The sequence below is a fragment of the Sapajus apella genome, unplaced genomic scaffold (genome assembly GCF_009761245.1).
Source record: "Sapajus apella isolate SASKATOON/1434 unplaced genomic scaffold, GSC_monkey_1.0 scaffold16, whole genome shotgun sequence".
Classification (NCBI taxonomy): domain Eukaryota; kingdom Metazoa; phylum Chordata; class Mammalia; order Primates; family Cebidae; genus Sapajus; species Sapajus apella.
This window is the reverse complement of record NW_022436956.1, coordinates 9,027,880-9,044,822: the sequence shown is the minus strand read 5'-3', so window position 1 is coordinate 9,044,822 and position 16,943 is coordinate 9,027,880. Positions and strand designations below refer to the sequence as shown.

At 41.5% G+C, this 16,943-nt stretch overlaps 1 protein-coding gene across 7 annotated transcripts in view; it reads left to right on the top strand.

Annotated features, from left to right (window-relative positions):
* Positions 1 to 16,943, top strand: part of FAM118B (family with sequence similarity 118 member B) — a 53,528-nt gene that overhangs the window by 30,840 nt on the left and 5,745 nt on the right. For 4 of the 7 annotated variants that reach the window (XM_032284866.1, XM_032284863.1, XM_032284861.1 and 1 more), the window contains 3 exons: positions 9,092 to 9,319; positions 12,652 to 12,780; positions 15,792 to 16,131. In XM_032284866.1, the coding sequence (XP_032140757.1) occupies positions 9,092 to 9,319; positions 12,652 to 12,780; positions 15,792 to 16,131 (697 nt within the window). The remainder of the gene's footprint in view (positions 1 to 9,091; positions 9,320 to 12,651; positions 12,781 to 15,791; positions 16,132 to 16,943) is intronic. The other 3 variants (XM_032284865.1, XM_032284864.1, XM_032284867.1) reach the window with 2 other exon arrangements.

Below are 16,943 nucleotides of genomic sequence, written 5' to 3'. Positions count from 1 at the left end.
TGAGTAGCTGGGATTACAGATGTGTGCCACCATGCCCAGGTGATTTTTGTATTTTTGTAGACACAGGCTTTCACCATGTTGACCAGGTTGGTCTTGAACTCCTGACCTCAAGTGATCCACCCACTTCAGCCTCACAAAGTGCTGGGATTACAGGCATGAGCCGCTGTGCCCAGCCTGTCTTAAAAATTTCTTAAAAATCAGGATTCTGGGCTGGGCATGGTGTGGTGGTGGGTACCTGTAATCCCAGCTGCTAGGGAGGCTGAGGCAGGAGAGTAGCTTGAACCCAGGAGGTAGAGGTTGCAGTGAGCCGAGATCGTGCCACTGCATTGCAGCCTGGGCATACAGCAAGACTCCATCCTAAAAAATAAAATGAATTAATGAGGTTTTAAAGAGTTCATGGAATCTCTACTTCATACCCTTTACAAATATTAAAAATGGATCAAAGACCTAACTATGATATCTAAAACTGTAAAACTCTTAGGAGAAAATACAGGTTTAAAATTTTATGACTGGATCTGGCAGTGGTTTTTTAGACATGACACCAAAAATGCAAAAAACTAAAAAAATATATGTATATACATAAACTGGACTTATCTAAAGTTACAAACTGTTAGGCTCAAAGGACACTGTCAAGAAAGTGAGCTGGGCATGGTGACTCATGCCTGTAATCTCAGCACTTTGGGAGGCCAAGACAGGACAATTACTTGAGGCCGTGAGTTCGAGACCAGCCTAGACAACATAGTGAGACCCTGTCTCTACCAAAAAGAAATGTGAAAGATAGTTCCCAGAATGAGAAAATGTTAGCAAATCACATATCTGATGGGGTATAATATCCAGAATATATAAAGAACTATTGTAACTTAATAAAAAGGTAAATTAATTCGATAACAATGTAGTTGAATAGACATTTCTCCAAAGAAGATACACAAATGGCCAATAAGCACACCTGTATTTTCTTTTAAGAGTTTTACAGTTTTAGGTATCATATTTAGGTCCATTTTTACTATCGGTAAAGTGTATGAAGTGGAGATTCCATGAACTCTTTAAAACCATTTCACACCCATTGGGATGACTAGAATCAAAAGACAATAATAAGTGTTCTAAGGATTTGGAGAAATTGGAACCCTTGTGGGAATGTAGAGTGATGCAGTTGCTTTGGAAAACAGATTGGCAGATTGGCAGTTCCTCAGAAAGTTAAACAGTGATTATATGACCCAGCAATTGCACTCAAGTATATACCCAAAAGAATGGAAAGCATATTCATGCAAGAATTATACACTCATGTTCATAGCACCATTATTCATAATAGCCAAAAGAGTGAAAACAACTCAAATGTCCAGCCCATGAACGGATAAGCAACATGTCTATCCATACAATGTTAATTGGCCATAAAAAGGAATGAAGTACTGATCCATACTACAACATGGATGAACCTTGAAAACATTAAGTGAAAGAAGCCAGACACAAAAGGACATATATGGCATGATTCCATTTATATAAAATGTCCAGAATAGGCAAATCCATAGAGCAGAAAGTAGATTATTGCTTGACAGGGCTAGAAGAAATTCTTCCCAAAATACTCTAAAAAGTAGAGTAGGAGGGAGTACTTCCACCTCATTGTATGAGGCCAGTTATTATCCTGATAACAAAACCAAACAAAAGACATCAGAAAAAATGAAAATGACTAAACGCAGTGGTTCACGCCTGTAAGCCCAACACTTTGGAAGGATGAGGCACAAGGATTGCTGGATCCCTGGAGTTTGATACTGAACTGAGCTACTGAGCTATAATCGTGCTACTGCATTCCAATCTCGGTGACAGAGCAAGACCCTGTCACTCTCTTAAGAAAAAAAAAAAAAAGAAGGCCGGGCGTGGTGGCTCACGCCTGTAATCCCAACACTTTGGGAGGCTGAAGCGGGTAGATCACGAGGTCAGACATTCAAGATCAGCCTGGCCAACATAGTGAAACCCTATCTCTACTAAAAATAAAAATAAAAATCAGCCAGGCGTGATGGGGGGCACCTGTAATCCTAGCTACTTGAGAGGCTGAGGCAAGGAGAATCACTTGAATGGGAGGTGGAGGTTGCAGTAAGCCGAGATTGCACCACTGCACTACAGCCCAGGCAACAGTATGAGACTCCATCTCCAAAAAAAAAAGAAAACTACCTAGCAACCCAGATCTCTTAGGAGCATGGACACAAAAGTCCTCAACAAAATACAACCAGACTGAATGCAGTACCCCCTAGGAAATCAGAGGCTTCTGGGGAATGACAGGTTGATTTGACATCAGGCCAAGTGCAGTGGCTCACGCCTGTAATCCTAGCACTTCTGGAGGCTGAGGCGGGAGGATCACCCGAGGTCAGGAGTTCGAAACCAGCCTGGCTAACATGGCAAAACCTCATCTCTACCAAAAATACAAAAATTAGCCGAGCATGTGGCACGTGCCTGTAATCCCAGCTACCTGAGAAGCTGAGGCAGGAGAATTGCTGGAACCCAGGAGGCAGAGACTGCAGTTAGCCAAGATTGCACCACTGCACTCCAGCCTGGACAATAAAGTGAGACTCCATCTCAAAAACTGCATATCATTTTAATACATCATATTAATAGAATAAAAAGACAAAACCACATGATTTTCTCAATAGGTGCAGAAAAAGCATGTTAGTAAAATTCAACACTCTTTTATAATTAAAAACAAAACACACTCTACAGGTGAAGGAATAATAGCAAACAGTAGAAGGAAACTACCTCAACGCAATATATATATGAAACTCACAGATAGCATACTTAATGCTGAAAGACTGCATTTTTCCACTAAGATCAGCAACAAGACAAGGCTGTTTGCCCACTCCACTCCTGTTCAACATTGTGCTGGATGTTCCAGACTGGGCAATTAGGCAAGAAGAAAAAGAAATCAAAGGAATACATATTGGAAAGGAAGAAGTAAACTGCCTCTGTTTGCAGACGAGATGATCTTGTCTATGGAAAATCCTAGGTTATCCTCTGTTAGAACTAACAAGTTCAGCAAGGTTGGAGGATCCAGGATCAATACATAAAAATAGTATTTTTATATACTTGCAATGAACAATACTAAAATGAAATATTAAAATTTTTTCCACTTAGCATCAAAAACAATAAAATAGAAATAAATTTAACAAAAGAAGTGCAGAGGCCAGGCGTGGTGGCTAACGCCTATAATCCCAGCACTTAGAGAGCCTGAGGCAGGTGAATCACCTGCAGTCAGGAGTTTAAGACCAGCCTGGCCAACGTGGTGAAACCCAGTTTCTACTAAAAATACAAAAATTAGCTGGGCGTGGTGGTGGGCACCTGTAATCCCAGCTACTCTGGAGGCTGAGGCAGGAGAATCACTAGAACCTGGGAGACGGAGGTTATAGCGAGTCGAGATTGCACCATTGCACTCCAGCCTGGGCAACAAGAGCAAAACTCTGTCTCAAAAAAAAAAAGTGCAGAACTTAACAGTTTGAAAACTATGGAACATTTAAAGAAATGAAAGAAAATCTAAATAAATGGAAAGACATGCCATGTTCATGGATCAGAACTCTTAATATTATTAAGATGGAATACTCTGCAAATTAGTCTACAGATTAAGCACAGTCCCTGGTAGGATCCCAGCTGCTGATTTTGTAGAAATTGACAAAATGATTTAAAATTCATATGGAGTCAGGCGCACCATGGCATGCACCTGTAGTCCCAGCTACTTGGGAGGCTGAGGCAGGAGGATTGCTGGAGTGTTTGAGGCAAGGAGTTCTGGGCTCCCAGGAGCAGGGGACCACCAGGTTGCTTAAGGAGAGGGGTGAACCAACCCAGGTTGGAAATGGAGCAGGTCAAAACTTCCATGCTGATCAGTAGTGGAATTGCGTCTGTGAATAGCCACTGCAGTCCAGCCTGGGCAACATAATGAGACCCTGTCTCTAAAAAAAATATTAAAACTTCATATGGAATTACAAGGGACCTAGAGAAGCCAAAACAGTCTTGAAAAAGAACAAAGTAGGGAGAGGCACATTTTTTTTTTTAATTTCAAAACTTACTACAGAGCCATAGTAATTAAGACAGCATGGCAAAATTCTTAAATCTGATACTGAAAGCACAACCAACAGAAGAAAAGTAGATAAATTGGACATGATCAGAGTTTGAAACTTAAGTGCTGTAATGGTTGTCGTCAAGAAAGTGAACAGAGAGCCAGGCACAGTGGCGTGCACCTGTAATCCCAACTACTCGGGAGGCTAAGGTAGGAGGATCACTTGATCCCAGGAGTTTGACGCTGCAGCCAACTATGATCATGTCATTGTACCTCAGCCCAGGCAACATGGTGAGACCCACATCTCTAGAAAAGAAAAAGAATGAAATGACAACCCACAGAATGGAAGGAAATAGTTGCAGATCATATCTGACAAAAATCTAGTGTCCAGAATATATAAAAAACTATTGCAACTTAATAATAAAAGTGATATATTTAGGGGAATCTTGAACACTAATATTAAGAAATTAATATTTTTTAAGCGAGAAGCGTTGGAGTTATATTTTGTTTTATATGTACTAACTTTTTGTGTATATTTGGAAATGTCCATATTAAAAAAGAAAACAATCAAATCTAATAGTATAAACTCAGCAGTACTATGGCAGGGTTAACAGGCCCCTCTACTGAGCCAGTTTAATCTGTACCAGGGAAGTGAGATTACAGATTCACTGCAATGAGCTTGGGTTCAGAATCAGAATCGGTCACTTAAATGCACTGGAACCCTGCACACATTTTTTAACTTCTCAACATTTGTTTTTGCACCTGTGAAACTGGAATATTACTTCCTCGTGTCGCTTTGTGAAGCATGGGTGAGATAATGTATATAAAATGTCTGGCACATAATAGATGCACTAGAAATGTTAATAACCCTGAGGGGGAAACAGAGTTTTTTTTCTTTTTTCTTTTTTTAAATAGTGATGGGGTCTCCATGTGTTGTCCAGGCTGGTGTTGAACTCCTGGGCGCAAGTGATCTTCCTGCCTCAGCTTCCCAAAAACTGAGATTATAGGCTTGAGCCACCACACTAGTTTTTTGTCTCTTGTTTTTACTAAGTTTCAGGGCAGAAGGAAATGAAAGTCACTGTTTTGGATGAATGGGGAAAGTTCCTTGGTAGCTGTGTGGGAGTTTGGCATTTCCTTTTGACTGCTGAACCTCCCTGTTTATGTTTTCATTCCTTTGTCTTTGCTTATAAAGGCTACTGGTGGGAAATTTAGTTCTAGGGTCATCTGCTTTAAGAGAAAAAGACTTTTCCAGCCTGTGCAACAAAGTGAGACCCCCGTACCTCTACAAAAATTTTAAAATTAGCCAAATGTAGTGGTGCAAGCCTGTGGTCCCACCTACACAGGAGTCTGAGGCAGAAGGATCGCTTGAGGCCAGAAGTTTGAGAACATCCTGGGCAACATAGTGAGACCCTGTCTCTACAAAAAATTTAAAAAGTAGCATGCGTGGTGGTATGCATCTGTAGTCCTAGCCACTCAGGAGACTGAGGCAGGAGATTGCTTGAGCCCAGCAGGTCGAGGCTGCAATGAGCCATGTTCATGCCACTGTACTCCAGCTTGGTGACAGAGCCAGACCTTGTCTCAAGAAAACAGAGAAACTTTTATTTTGAATCTGAGGAAGTCAATGCAGTCACATAAGCATATTTCCTTCTTATGTTGATATGTAGGATTTAGTAACATAAATAGGACTAAAAGATATTTAGCTAAAATAATGACTTGGATTTTTACCCCCAGGTTTTAACCTTTTGTATTTCTTTTTCTTAGAAGCAAGAAAATGTGTTCCACACCCATGATTATGGGATTGTATACCCAGACCTTTTTAACTGTGTGTGTAATAATTAAACTGGTGTTAAAATATAGTATGTATTGATTGTGTGTGTGAGTCAAAGTACAAAAGAAGTTATAAAACACAAAAAGCTTCGTAATAAAACCAAGAAGTTACTGTATTCTTTATTTAATTTTCAACTTAATTTTCCTTTTTTGATTAGGTATTGTTTATACACATTGCAGAAGTCCACACACTATTAAAAAGGTGTCTTATATCGAGACCTCCAACTCCCACATAGGTCTTTTATTTTTCTCTTCTCCCAAAACCCACCTTTCATAGGTTACTACTCTTACGAGTTTTTTTTATATAGCCTTCCAGTGTTTCTTTTTGCAGATACATGCAGGGAGGACTATATTTATTCAACCTCTATCCCCTAGCTCAAAAGATGGCATTCTAGACATACTATTCTGCAATTTGTTTTACTTCACAGTATAGCTTGAAAATTTTTCCATCTCATTCTCCAGTATATGGGTACTCAGCCATATTGGTCTCTTATATATGGATACTTGGCTTGTTTCCAGTCTTCTGCTATTACAAATAATAATGCAGTGGTAACCTTGTATGTGCCATTTCATTTGTTTGAAATTGTAGGATACATGGGACTGCTAGATCATAGGGCAAATGGGTTTGTGATTTGGGTAGACATGAAAGGAGCACCATATTTTTTATAACAAATCTAAAGAAGTCTCTGGCTTTCAATAGTAGTTGTCTTTTTTTTTTTTTTTTTTTTTTGAGGCAGGGTCTTGCTCTGTTGCCCAGGCTGGAGTACAGTGGCACGATCACGGCTCACTGCAGCCTTGACCTCCTGGGCTCAAGCAATCCTCCTGCCTCAACCATCGGAATAACTAGGCCCGCAGGCGTGTGTCATGACACTTGGCAGATTTTTAAAGTTTTTGGTGTTTTAATTTTTTTGCGGAGATGGGGTCTTGCTATGTTACCCAGGCTGGTCTCAAACTCCTGGGCTCGAAAGATCCTCTAGCCTTGGCCTCCCAAAGTTGAGATTACAGGTGTGGGCCACCTTGCCCAGAAGTTGACTCTTGAATGTAGTAAAAGTCAGTAACTAGAGTTACAGATTCTTCACTGTTTGCTTCTGATCAGATTGTTCATCCAGTTAAATTGCATTGTCCCTAGTTAGTTGCCTGTACCTAATTAATATGTCATATAATTATAGTCATGATGTAATGAAAATGGACGAAAGCTGAAAGCCATGACCCATATCCTTAGCCATGTAAACTATAGGCTGTTGCATCTATTAGCACTTCAGGAGAATCTCTGAACCCGCTCACAATAGGGGAACATGGAAAAGTCTGTCTAGTGGTAGATGCAGGAGGAAGGGTGATTGACAGAGCTCAGAGAAACGATGAGCACGTCCTCACCAGGCAGAAGGACTGTTTTACTTCTGTGCTCATGGTGAAAATACTTTCCATTTATTTATTATTTACTTGATAGGTATGATTAAAGACTTGATAATTTTATAAGATACTTGGACAAATTAGGAAAAGAATTTGGCAAATTGAAATGTTTTCTGAATCTGCTTAGGTGGTTCCATGGAAACAGATCCTTATCTGAGCGTTTCACTGTCAGAAACATACACGATGAAAGTTTATTTGGCTCAGTTGTGGAAGGTGAGAAGTTCAAGAGAGAGGAGCCACATCTAGCAAAGCCCTTCCTGCTAGGATATAAGAAGGTGGTACATGGAGAGACTGAGGACAGCAAGAGAGGGCCAGACTCACTTTTTTTATTTTTATTTTTTGAGATGGAGTCTCGCTCTGTTGCCAGGCTGGAGTGTAGTGGTACAATCTCGGCTCACTGCAACCTCTGCCTCCCAGGTTTGAGTGATTCACCTGCCTCAGCACAGCATCCCGAGTAGCTGGGACTACAGGCACACGCCACCATGCCCAGCCAATTTTTGTCATTTTAGTAGAGACGGTTTCGCCATGTTGGCCAGGATGGTCTCAATCTCTTGACCTCATGATCCACCTGCCTCAGCCTCCCAAAGTGTTGGGATTACAGGTGTGAGCCACTGCACCTGGCCCAGACTTGCATTTATAACCGATGCACTTAGGATAACAAATCTACTCCCTCAATAATGACATTAATCAGTTCATGAAGGCATGGCCCTCGTGACCTGATCACCTCTTATTAGGCCCCACCTCCCAACACAGTTCCATTGGGGTTAAGTTTCCAGTGCATGAACTTAAGGGGACCAGTTCAAACCCTTGCAAATGGTATTTCCTGGGCAGGCTAGGGATCAGACATTTTGAATTCTCTTCGTCTCAAGGGCCACTTGGTCTTTTCAGTCATAAAGCCAGCTTCCCACCTGAAGTTGGTATTATAGTTCCTCATTAGTACTCAGGGATATTTACATGTATTCAAAATGAATCTGAAAAGCAGTTATTTACGTAAACCATATGTTAGGAAATAGGAGGTCTGGAAAAGTGACTCATACCTATAAATGCAACACTTTGGGAGGCTGAGGTGGGAGGATCACTTGAGACCCCAGGAATTCAAGACTCACCTGGGCCACATAGCCAGACCTCACATCTGCAAAACAAACAAGACATGTAGATTCTTAGAACTGATTGGTGTTTGATGTGTTCTAACAGTTGCAAAATACAAAATTTTTAATTTAAAAAATGGATTAAATTGCTTATGTTAACCTTTTTTGTATACTGGAAAGTCTTTATAATAAACCTATGAACAAACTGCTGAATTATGGCATATAGAAGTTAAGCGGTTTTTCCTAAATTCATAAACAGCTGTACAAACACCTAGGATTAGAAAAGGAGATGCTAAACCACAATTAGGGCTATGTTTCAGTGGGGCTTTCCTAAATAAGGCCAGATGAACAGAAAGTGTTGCCTTCTTACCTGGTGCCTAATGAGAGGGTGGATGTTGCTCTGCTTTATACCCCAGCTTCCCTTTAATACCAACAGTAAATTCACATCCCTTGGCCATGTGTGTTTTCTTCATTCTATAAAAATGCGTACTTTAGGAAGCTGACGCTTGTTTGCGTTAGTAGTGTTTGTTGATCACTTGCTCCATGCTAAGCATTGTGCTAAGCACTTGGCATGTATCATCTCATCTTCCTTATTACATTCTTATGAGATAGATAATATTTTATTTCTGTTTTGAATACAAAATATTCTTTAAAAATTTACTGCTGTAACTAAAACAAGTGACTTACCAAAGCACTTTAGACTAATTTTCTTTTTCGAATCCCTCCTCAGCGTACCAGTAATGTTCGATCCACATTTTTCAAGGACTGTTTATATGAAGTATTTGATGACTTGGAGTCAAAAATGGAAGATTCTGGAAAACAGCTACTTCAGTCAGTTCTCCACCTGATGGAAAATGGAGCCCTTGTATTAACTACAAATTTTGATAATCTCCTGGAACTGTATGCAGCAGATCAGGGGAAACAGCTTGAATCCCTTGACCTTACTGATGAGAAAAAGGTAAAAAGTAAAGCATTGGTCCCTTCTTCAGGCTAGTGGATTGTCATCAGAAAAGCTGTTTTCTAGTTGGTATATTGGTATTTATATAGAGCTAGAAAGGAAAATTTTTTTCCCTGGTTGGATTTTTGGTTTTTCTTTTTTCTTTCTTTTTAAAGATCAAATCAATACACAGTAAAATGCATAGAACTTAAGTGTTCAGATCTGTGACTTCTGATAATTTCACACAGTTTTAAAGCAAGATTGGGGAAGTCATTTGAACTGTAAGATCTCTTTAGCACTTGACAATATTGAGTGGTGTAATATTGATAATACTGATTTAGAGTTCTTCGGATACATTTTTTTTTACATGGCATCTATTGGAAATGTCTGAAAACTACTTTATACTGATTGGAAGCACAACTTCCAAGCCAAGCAATGGCTGACTTGAGGTTAATGTTTAGCGGAAACCTCCGAAGACTTGTTTCAGCATAGCCCATACTGTACCTACCATAATAATCGAATTATAGATGTTGATGTGTGTCAGCTAATGAGATGAGTTCTTAAAGTCTTATTTGTTCTATTCTGTGATTTTTGTAATTTTCATTCTATAATTTGTTTTCCTCAGGAACCTGCCTTTATGTCCAATTTAGAGCCCAGCTAAGTAGAGTTGAGTAGATAAGTGATTCGACCACTGGCATTCAATACCACAGTATTGCCTCTGCCAGAGTGGTGGTCGTAATACCACTCTTGTGGTTTTGCTGACCTTGAAGGCAGGATTTAAAGGAAACTGAATTTAGAGAAAAGTTGCCCCAGGAAGACTAGTTTTCTCTGGCCCAAATGTCTTCCACCTACTCCCTCATGTTCTGTGTGGTCAGCTCCTTCTTCATTTATAACTCTCGAATTAGGGGTCACCTCCTGAGAGGATTTCTCTGAACATCCTATTTAAATTGGATGCTTATTTTTTGATCCAGTCTCTTGTCCATTTCCTTTGTAGCACTTGGTATAACTTGCAGTTTTGGGGAGTGCTTTTGGCTTTTTTTCCTTCTTTTTTTTTGAGACAGAGTCTCACTCTCGTCTCCCAGGCTGGAGTTCAATGATGCGATCTCAGCTCACTGTAACCTCCTCGTCCCGGGTTCAAGCAATTCTACTACCTCAGCCTCCTGAGTAGATGGGATTACAGGTGCCCGCCACCATGCCTGGTTCATTTTTGTATTTTTAGTAGAGACAGGGTTTCAACATGTTGGCCAGGTTGGTCTCAAACTTCTGACCTCAGGTGATCGGTCCGCCTCAGCCTCCCAAAGTGCTGGGATTACACCGGCGCAGTTTTTATCTTAGCTGTCTGTTTTCTGACTGCTTACCCCATAGGAATAGTAACTTCACTTGGACAGGTATCATGTTGGTCTTCCTTACCCTCATAGCTCAAATACAACCCTCATGTCTCAAATATGATGGATTTAGGTGCTTGGTAAATATTTTTTTGATTAATAAATGACGGGGCTGAGCACGGCAGCTCAGGCATCTAATCCCAGCACTTTGGGAAACTGAGATGGCAGGATCACTTGAGCGTAGTTCGAGACCAGCCTGGGCAACAGAGCAAGACCCTGTCTCTACAAAAAATTTAAAAATTAGCTGGGCATGGTGGTGTGTGCCTGTGGTCCCAGCTATTCCCAGCTACTTGGGAGGCTGAAGCAGGAGGATCAATTGAGCTGAGGAGGTCAAGGCTACAGTGAGCTGTGATCATGCTGTTGTACTCCAGCCTGGGTGACAGAGTAAGATCCTGTCTCAAAAATAAATAAATAGGCTGGGGACGGTGGCTCATGCCTGTAATCCCAGCATTTTGGGTGGCTGAGGCAGGTGGATCACTTGAGGTTGAAACCAGCCTGGCCAACATGGTGAAACCCAGTCTCTACTAAAAACACAAAATCTCGCTGTGTGTGGTGGTGCATGCCTGTAGTCCCAGTTACTCGTTACTTGGGAGGCTGAGGCAGGAGAATCACTTGAACCCGGGAGGAAGAGGTTGCAGTGAGCCAAGATTGTGCCACTGCACTCCAGCCTGGGCGACAGAGCAAGACTCTGTCTAAAAATAAATAAACAAACAAACAGATAAATGATTGAAATTTTAAAACTAGCAGCTCAAGTAGCTTCTATGCTATTTGTAATAAAATTTCCAGAGATTATGACCTAGTATGTTCATGGATATCAGAAGCATAAGGGCCTTTTAAAAGCTGAGGATATCTGTCAGATTTGATGTTTTCCTTCTCATTTCATCCTTGGGCCTCCAGATTTACGTTGTATTTTTAGCCCACATTAAGGGCAGTATTGCAGTCTGTTGGTTAAAGACATTGACTGGTAGTTAGAATGGGGCCTAGTAACATTCAAATTCTAAATCTCTATGCCTCTTGGCTACTTTCCTAATTCATAGCCTATTTCTTTAAAATGTGGTAAGAATAAATGTGTGCTGTCTCCAGTCCTTGGGAAAACGGAGCCATGGAGTCAGGTGGCTATTGCATTCACTGTCGCCTAAATGATTGTTCTTCACTGGCAGCCTTTTAGGTTCCTCCGAGGTGACTGAAATGATTTTTTGTCACTTACCTCTTGCTGTACAAGTAATGGCCCTGAGATTTTGTGGCTTATAATAATAAATATCTTATCTCACCATGATAAAGTACATTAGCAATTTGAACTGGGCTCAGTGACTCAGCCGGCATTTCTTCTGATGATTTTTGCAGCCTGTTCACATACCTGCAGACATCTGATGGCCGCACTAGGGCTGAGTGATATAAGAGGACCATACTTCCATGTCTGTCAGTGCAAGCAGTTGGCCAGGCCAGGCTTCTTCAGTTTATTCACATGGCAGCTGGATTCTAAAAGTAACACAAGAGAAGTAAGACTTCTTGTGCCAACACTTACCAAGCTTCTGCCTGTGTGTGTTTGCTGGTACCCATTGGCTAAAAGCAAGCCATGTGGTTAGCCTGGAGTCACTGCAGTGAGGGGCCACACAAGGGCCTGGATGCAGAGGCTTGATTTTCTGGGGCGAGCACTGAAGCAGTTGTCCATAGCTCTCATGCATGTCACCAGTGCAAAGGGTCCCTGTTGTTTCTGCAAATGATGACAAATTCTAATTTTTGATTGTTACTTTCAAAGAGAAATCACCAAATTTGCTGCCGTCATTCTTGACAGTCATTCCTGAAGTGGAAACTTAGACCACATCAGGTTTTGCATTCTTATCCTGTATCATGAAGCTAGAGAGTTACATCAGAATTCTAGTCTTCAAAACAGCCTCTTGCCCATTGTGACCTTTAAACAAGTGCTCAGCCCTGCCAAGCTGGTTGGGCTATATGTGTGTTGTGCAGGTCCTAGAGTGGGCACAGGAGAAGCGGAAGCTGAGCGTGTTGCATATTCATGGAGTCTACACCAACCCTAGTGGCATTGTCCTTCATCCAGCAGGATATCAGAACGTACTGAGGAACACTGAAGTCATGGTGAGTGGGGCTGATCTTGCTGGTCTCAGGAACTCCTTCCTGGGAAGTCTCTCTAAATATGCCATAGGTCTTAAAGGGGGAACATCTTCTTTTCATTAAGTGAAAACAGAAGATAAGGGACTAGGAGCAATGGCTCATGCCTATAATTCTAGTACTTTTTGGGAGGCCAAGGGGAGAGGATTGCTTGAGGCCAGGAGTTCGAGATCAGCCTGGGCGACATAGCAAGGCTCTGTCTTTACAAAAAATAAAATTAGCTAGGCATCATGGTGTACACTGTCCCAGCTACTTGGGAGGCTGAGGCAGGAGGATCACTTGAGACTAGGAATTTAAGGCTGTAGTGAGCTGTGACTGGAGCCACTGCACTCCAGCTTGGGTGACAGCAAGACCCTGTCTCTAAAAAAGGAAAGAAATTGGAAAGTCAGACATTCTTCCTGTGCTTAACTTGTGGGTGCGCATGCTATCCTAGGAAATGTAGAAGTTCTCTCAAGGTGTCAAACCTATGATCCTTGTTTGTACTTAATTGATAATCAGCAGATGGCCTGCCATCATTGGCATCATCTTCACATACAAAGGATACATTAGTACCCTTCATCATCATTTGGATCATTTGGTTTATTTGTTTTATTTTTCGAAATGGAGTCTTGCTCTGTGCCCAGGATGGAGTGCAATGGCACGATCTCGGCTTACTGCAAACTCCGCCTCCTGGGTTCAAGCAATTCTCCTGCCTCAGCCTCCCAAGTAGTTGGGATTACAGGCGGGCACCACCATGCCTGGCTAATTTTTGTATTTTTAGTAGAGACAGGGTTTCACCATGTTGGCCAGGATGGTCTCTATCTCTTGACCTTGTAATCCGCCCACCTCAGCCTCCCAAAGTGCTGGGATTACAGGCGTGAGCCACCACGCCTGCCCATTTGGTTTATTAATAGCTCTCTCTATGCCAGAAATAATTGAGGCAGTTTCTTACAAACCAACCACTACTAGAGCGTACATTCTGTTTATTTTTATTTTTAGAGATGGAGTCTCGCTCTGTCTCGGCTCACTGCAACCTCCGCCTCCTGGGTTCAAGCAATTCTCCTGCCTCAGCCTCCCGAGTAGCTGGGACTACAGGCGCATGCCACCATGCCCAGCTAATTTTTTGTATTTTTAGTAGAGACAGGGTTTCACCATGTTAAGCAGGTTGGTCTCGATCTTCTGACCTCGTGATCTTCCCACCCTGGCCTCCCAAAGTGCTGGGATTACAGATGTGAACCGCCGCACCCAGCCTAGAGTATACATTCTAAAGAGATTTTGTATAAATGACAATGGGTTTATATTGAATTAACCACACTTATTCACATTTATATTTTGTGAAAAGCTTATTGATCTTTTGGGATGCATATTTTTGACTTGTTCAGATAAACATGTTCAAACCAGAAGTATTCACTAGCCCCCAGTTCTGAGAATCTTGTATGCTATTTTCAGGACTGGGTCACATAGAATAATAGCATCTTTACATGATGAGGCAAAACATAGACCAAGAAAATGTATTGTCTAAAGCAGAAGGGACTTTTTTTTTTAACCCATTCTTTCCCAGCATCTGCTGTAACAGCATCCATCTCAGACATTGATACCTTAGAAAAAGTCATTTCTGTGGTTTGTGTGTGTGTGTGTGTGTATACATATATGTACACACACTTTGTGTGTGTATCTAAGTATCAGACACCTTTGCTTGAGCAAATCCAATGATGGAATTATCTTCTCTGGTGATTCATGGTTCAGTTTTTAAGACAAAAAAGGCAAATATGGCCCAGAAATGGAAGGAGTAACATATATGAAGACCTGCTCTTTGCCTAACGACCTCTGAACACATAAATCTAAAAAAAAAGTAGTCCAGGTGTGGTGGCTTATGCCTGTAATCCCAGCACTTTGGGAGGCTAAGGAGGGTGGGTCACTTGAGGTCAGGAGTTCAAGACCAGCCTGACCAACATGGTGAAACTCCATCTCAACTAAAAATACAAAAATTAGCCAGGTGTTGTGGCAGGTACCTGTAATCCCAAGCTACTTGGGAGGCTGAGGCAGGAGAATCGCTTGCACCCAGGAGGTGGAGGTTGCAGTGAGCCAAGACCATGGCACTGCACTCCAGCCTGGGTGACAGAGCAAAACTCTGTCTCAAAAATAAAATAAGTAAACTACTGGCCAGGTGCAGTAGCTCACACCTGTAATCCCAGCACTTTGGGAGGCTGAGGCAGATGGATCACTTGAGGTCAGGAGTTCCAGACCAGCCTGGCCAACATGGCGAAAGCCCAACTCTAGTAAACATGCAAAAATTAGCTGGGTATGGTGGTGTATGCCTGTAATCCCAGCCACTCAGGAGGCTGTGGCATGAGAATTGCTTGAAGTGGGGAGGTGAAGGTGGAGGTTGCAGTAAGCCAAGATCACACCACTACACTCCAGCCTAGATGACAGAGTGAGCTTCCATCTAGAAAAAATATATAAAAAGTAAAAAATAAGGCCGGGCGCGGTGGCTCAAGCCTGTAATCCCAGCACTTTGGGAGGCCGAGGCGGGTGGATCACGAGGTCAAGAGATCGAGACCATCCTGGTCAACATGGTGAAACCCGTCTCTACTAAAAATACAAAACATTAGCTGGGCATGGTGGTGCGTGCCTGTAATCCCAGCTACTCAGGAGGTTGAGGCAGGAGAATTGCCTGAACCCAGGAGGCGGAGGTTGCAGTGAGCCGAGATCGCGCCATTGCACTCTAGCCTGGGTAACAAGAGTGAAACACCGTCTCAAAAAAAAAAAAAAAAAGTAAAAAATAAACTACTGGACCAGTACACCAATACCAGCTCTATGAAACCCTGATTAGAGAGCCTACAGAAGAATGGCAGGTAAAGATAAAATTTTAGACCAATCATCACGTTATAGCAATAAGCAAGAGATCACACTCCTTGATGGGACCTATCAACCCACTTAAGTCTTGGTGAATTGGTCATCACAGTCTGCTCAGTGTAGCACTGACTTCCTTGTTTCAGACCTGCCTTGTGTGTATCTTCACAATGTCAACATGTTGTATCTTTTCCTTCAAGAGAGAGATTCAGAAACTCTACGAAAACAAGTCATTTCTTTTCCTGGGCTGTGGCTGGACTGTGGATGACACCACTTTCCAGGCCCTTTTCCTGGAGGCCGTCAAGCATAAATCTGACCTAGAACATTTCATGCTGGTTCGGAGAGGAGACGTAGATGAGTTCAAAAAGCTTCGAGAAAACATGCTGGACAAGGGGATTAAAGTCATCTCCTATGGAAATGACTACGCTGATCTGCCAGAATATTTCAAGCGACTGACATGTGAGATCTCCACAAGGGGTAGATCAGGTAAGATGCATTTTGAAGCTGAGGGGAATCAGAGAGCAACAGCTCTTCAGCCTTTTGTGATTTGTAATGAGCAAAAAAGTTCTTGCCAAGTTGAGAATATAATGACTGATCAACTTGTAAAGGAGGTCACAGTCTTCAGGTTAGACTAAAATGCCATTTGGATTATGGGAAAATAGACCAAAAAAGAATGCTCAAGCAGTTCAATATAGACAGGAAGAATGAAGAAAATATAAAGATGTTCAGCCTCACTAGTTACCAGTGAAATGCAGTTCGAATTCAGATTACAAGATAGAGAAGAAAAATCACCCAGTTTTGGCTAAGGCTGTGAGAAAATTAATTTATTCATGGAGTATTTGCGGAAAGGTAAACTTAGTACAACTTTTATGACTATAAATTTGGAGTATGTAGCAAAAATTTTCAAATCTTTGACCTAGAAATCAATTCAATACAATTAATCCTAGAAGAAATTTCTTAGAACAAGATAAGTGGATGATTGCACAATCACACAGTTGTACAAGGATGCATGTGTGGGAATGTAATCTCCATTGAATGTAGTGGCAAAAAATTGGAAGGAACCTAAAGTTAGTAGAGAGATTTTACAGATGTGCCAATATGTATTTACTTGGTGAAATACAATGAAGCCATAAAGGGGAAAATGTTTTCATTGCCATTAAAAAATGTCAGAGTCTTATGAGTAAAGGAAGAAAAAGCAGGTTGTAAACACGGTGGCCAGCTACATTTATATAGAAGTGTAGGTTTATTTTGTTTGGTGCGTGTAGAAATATATCTGGAATGCTAAATTAACTGGCTAT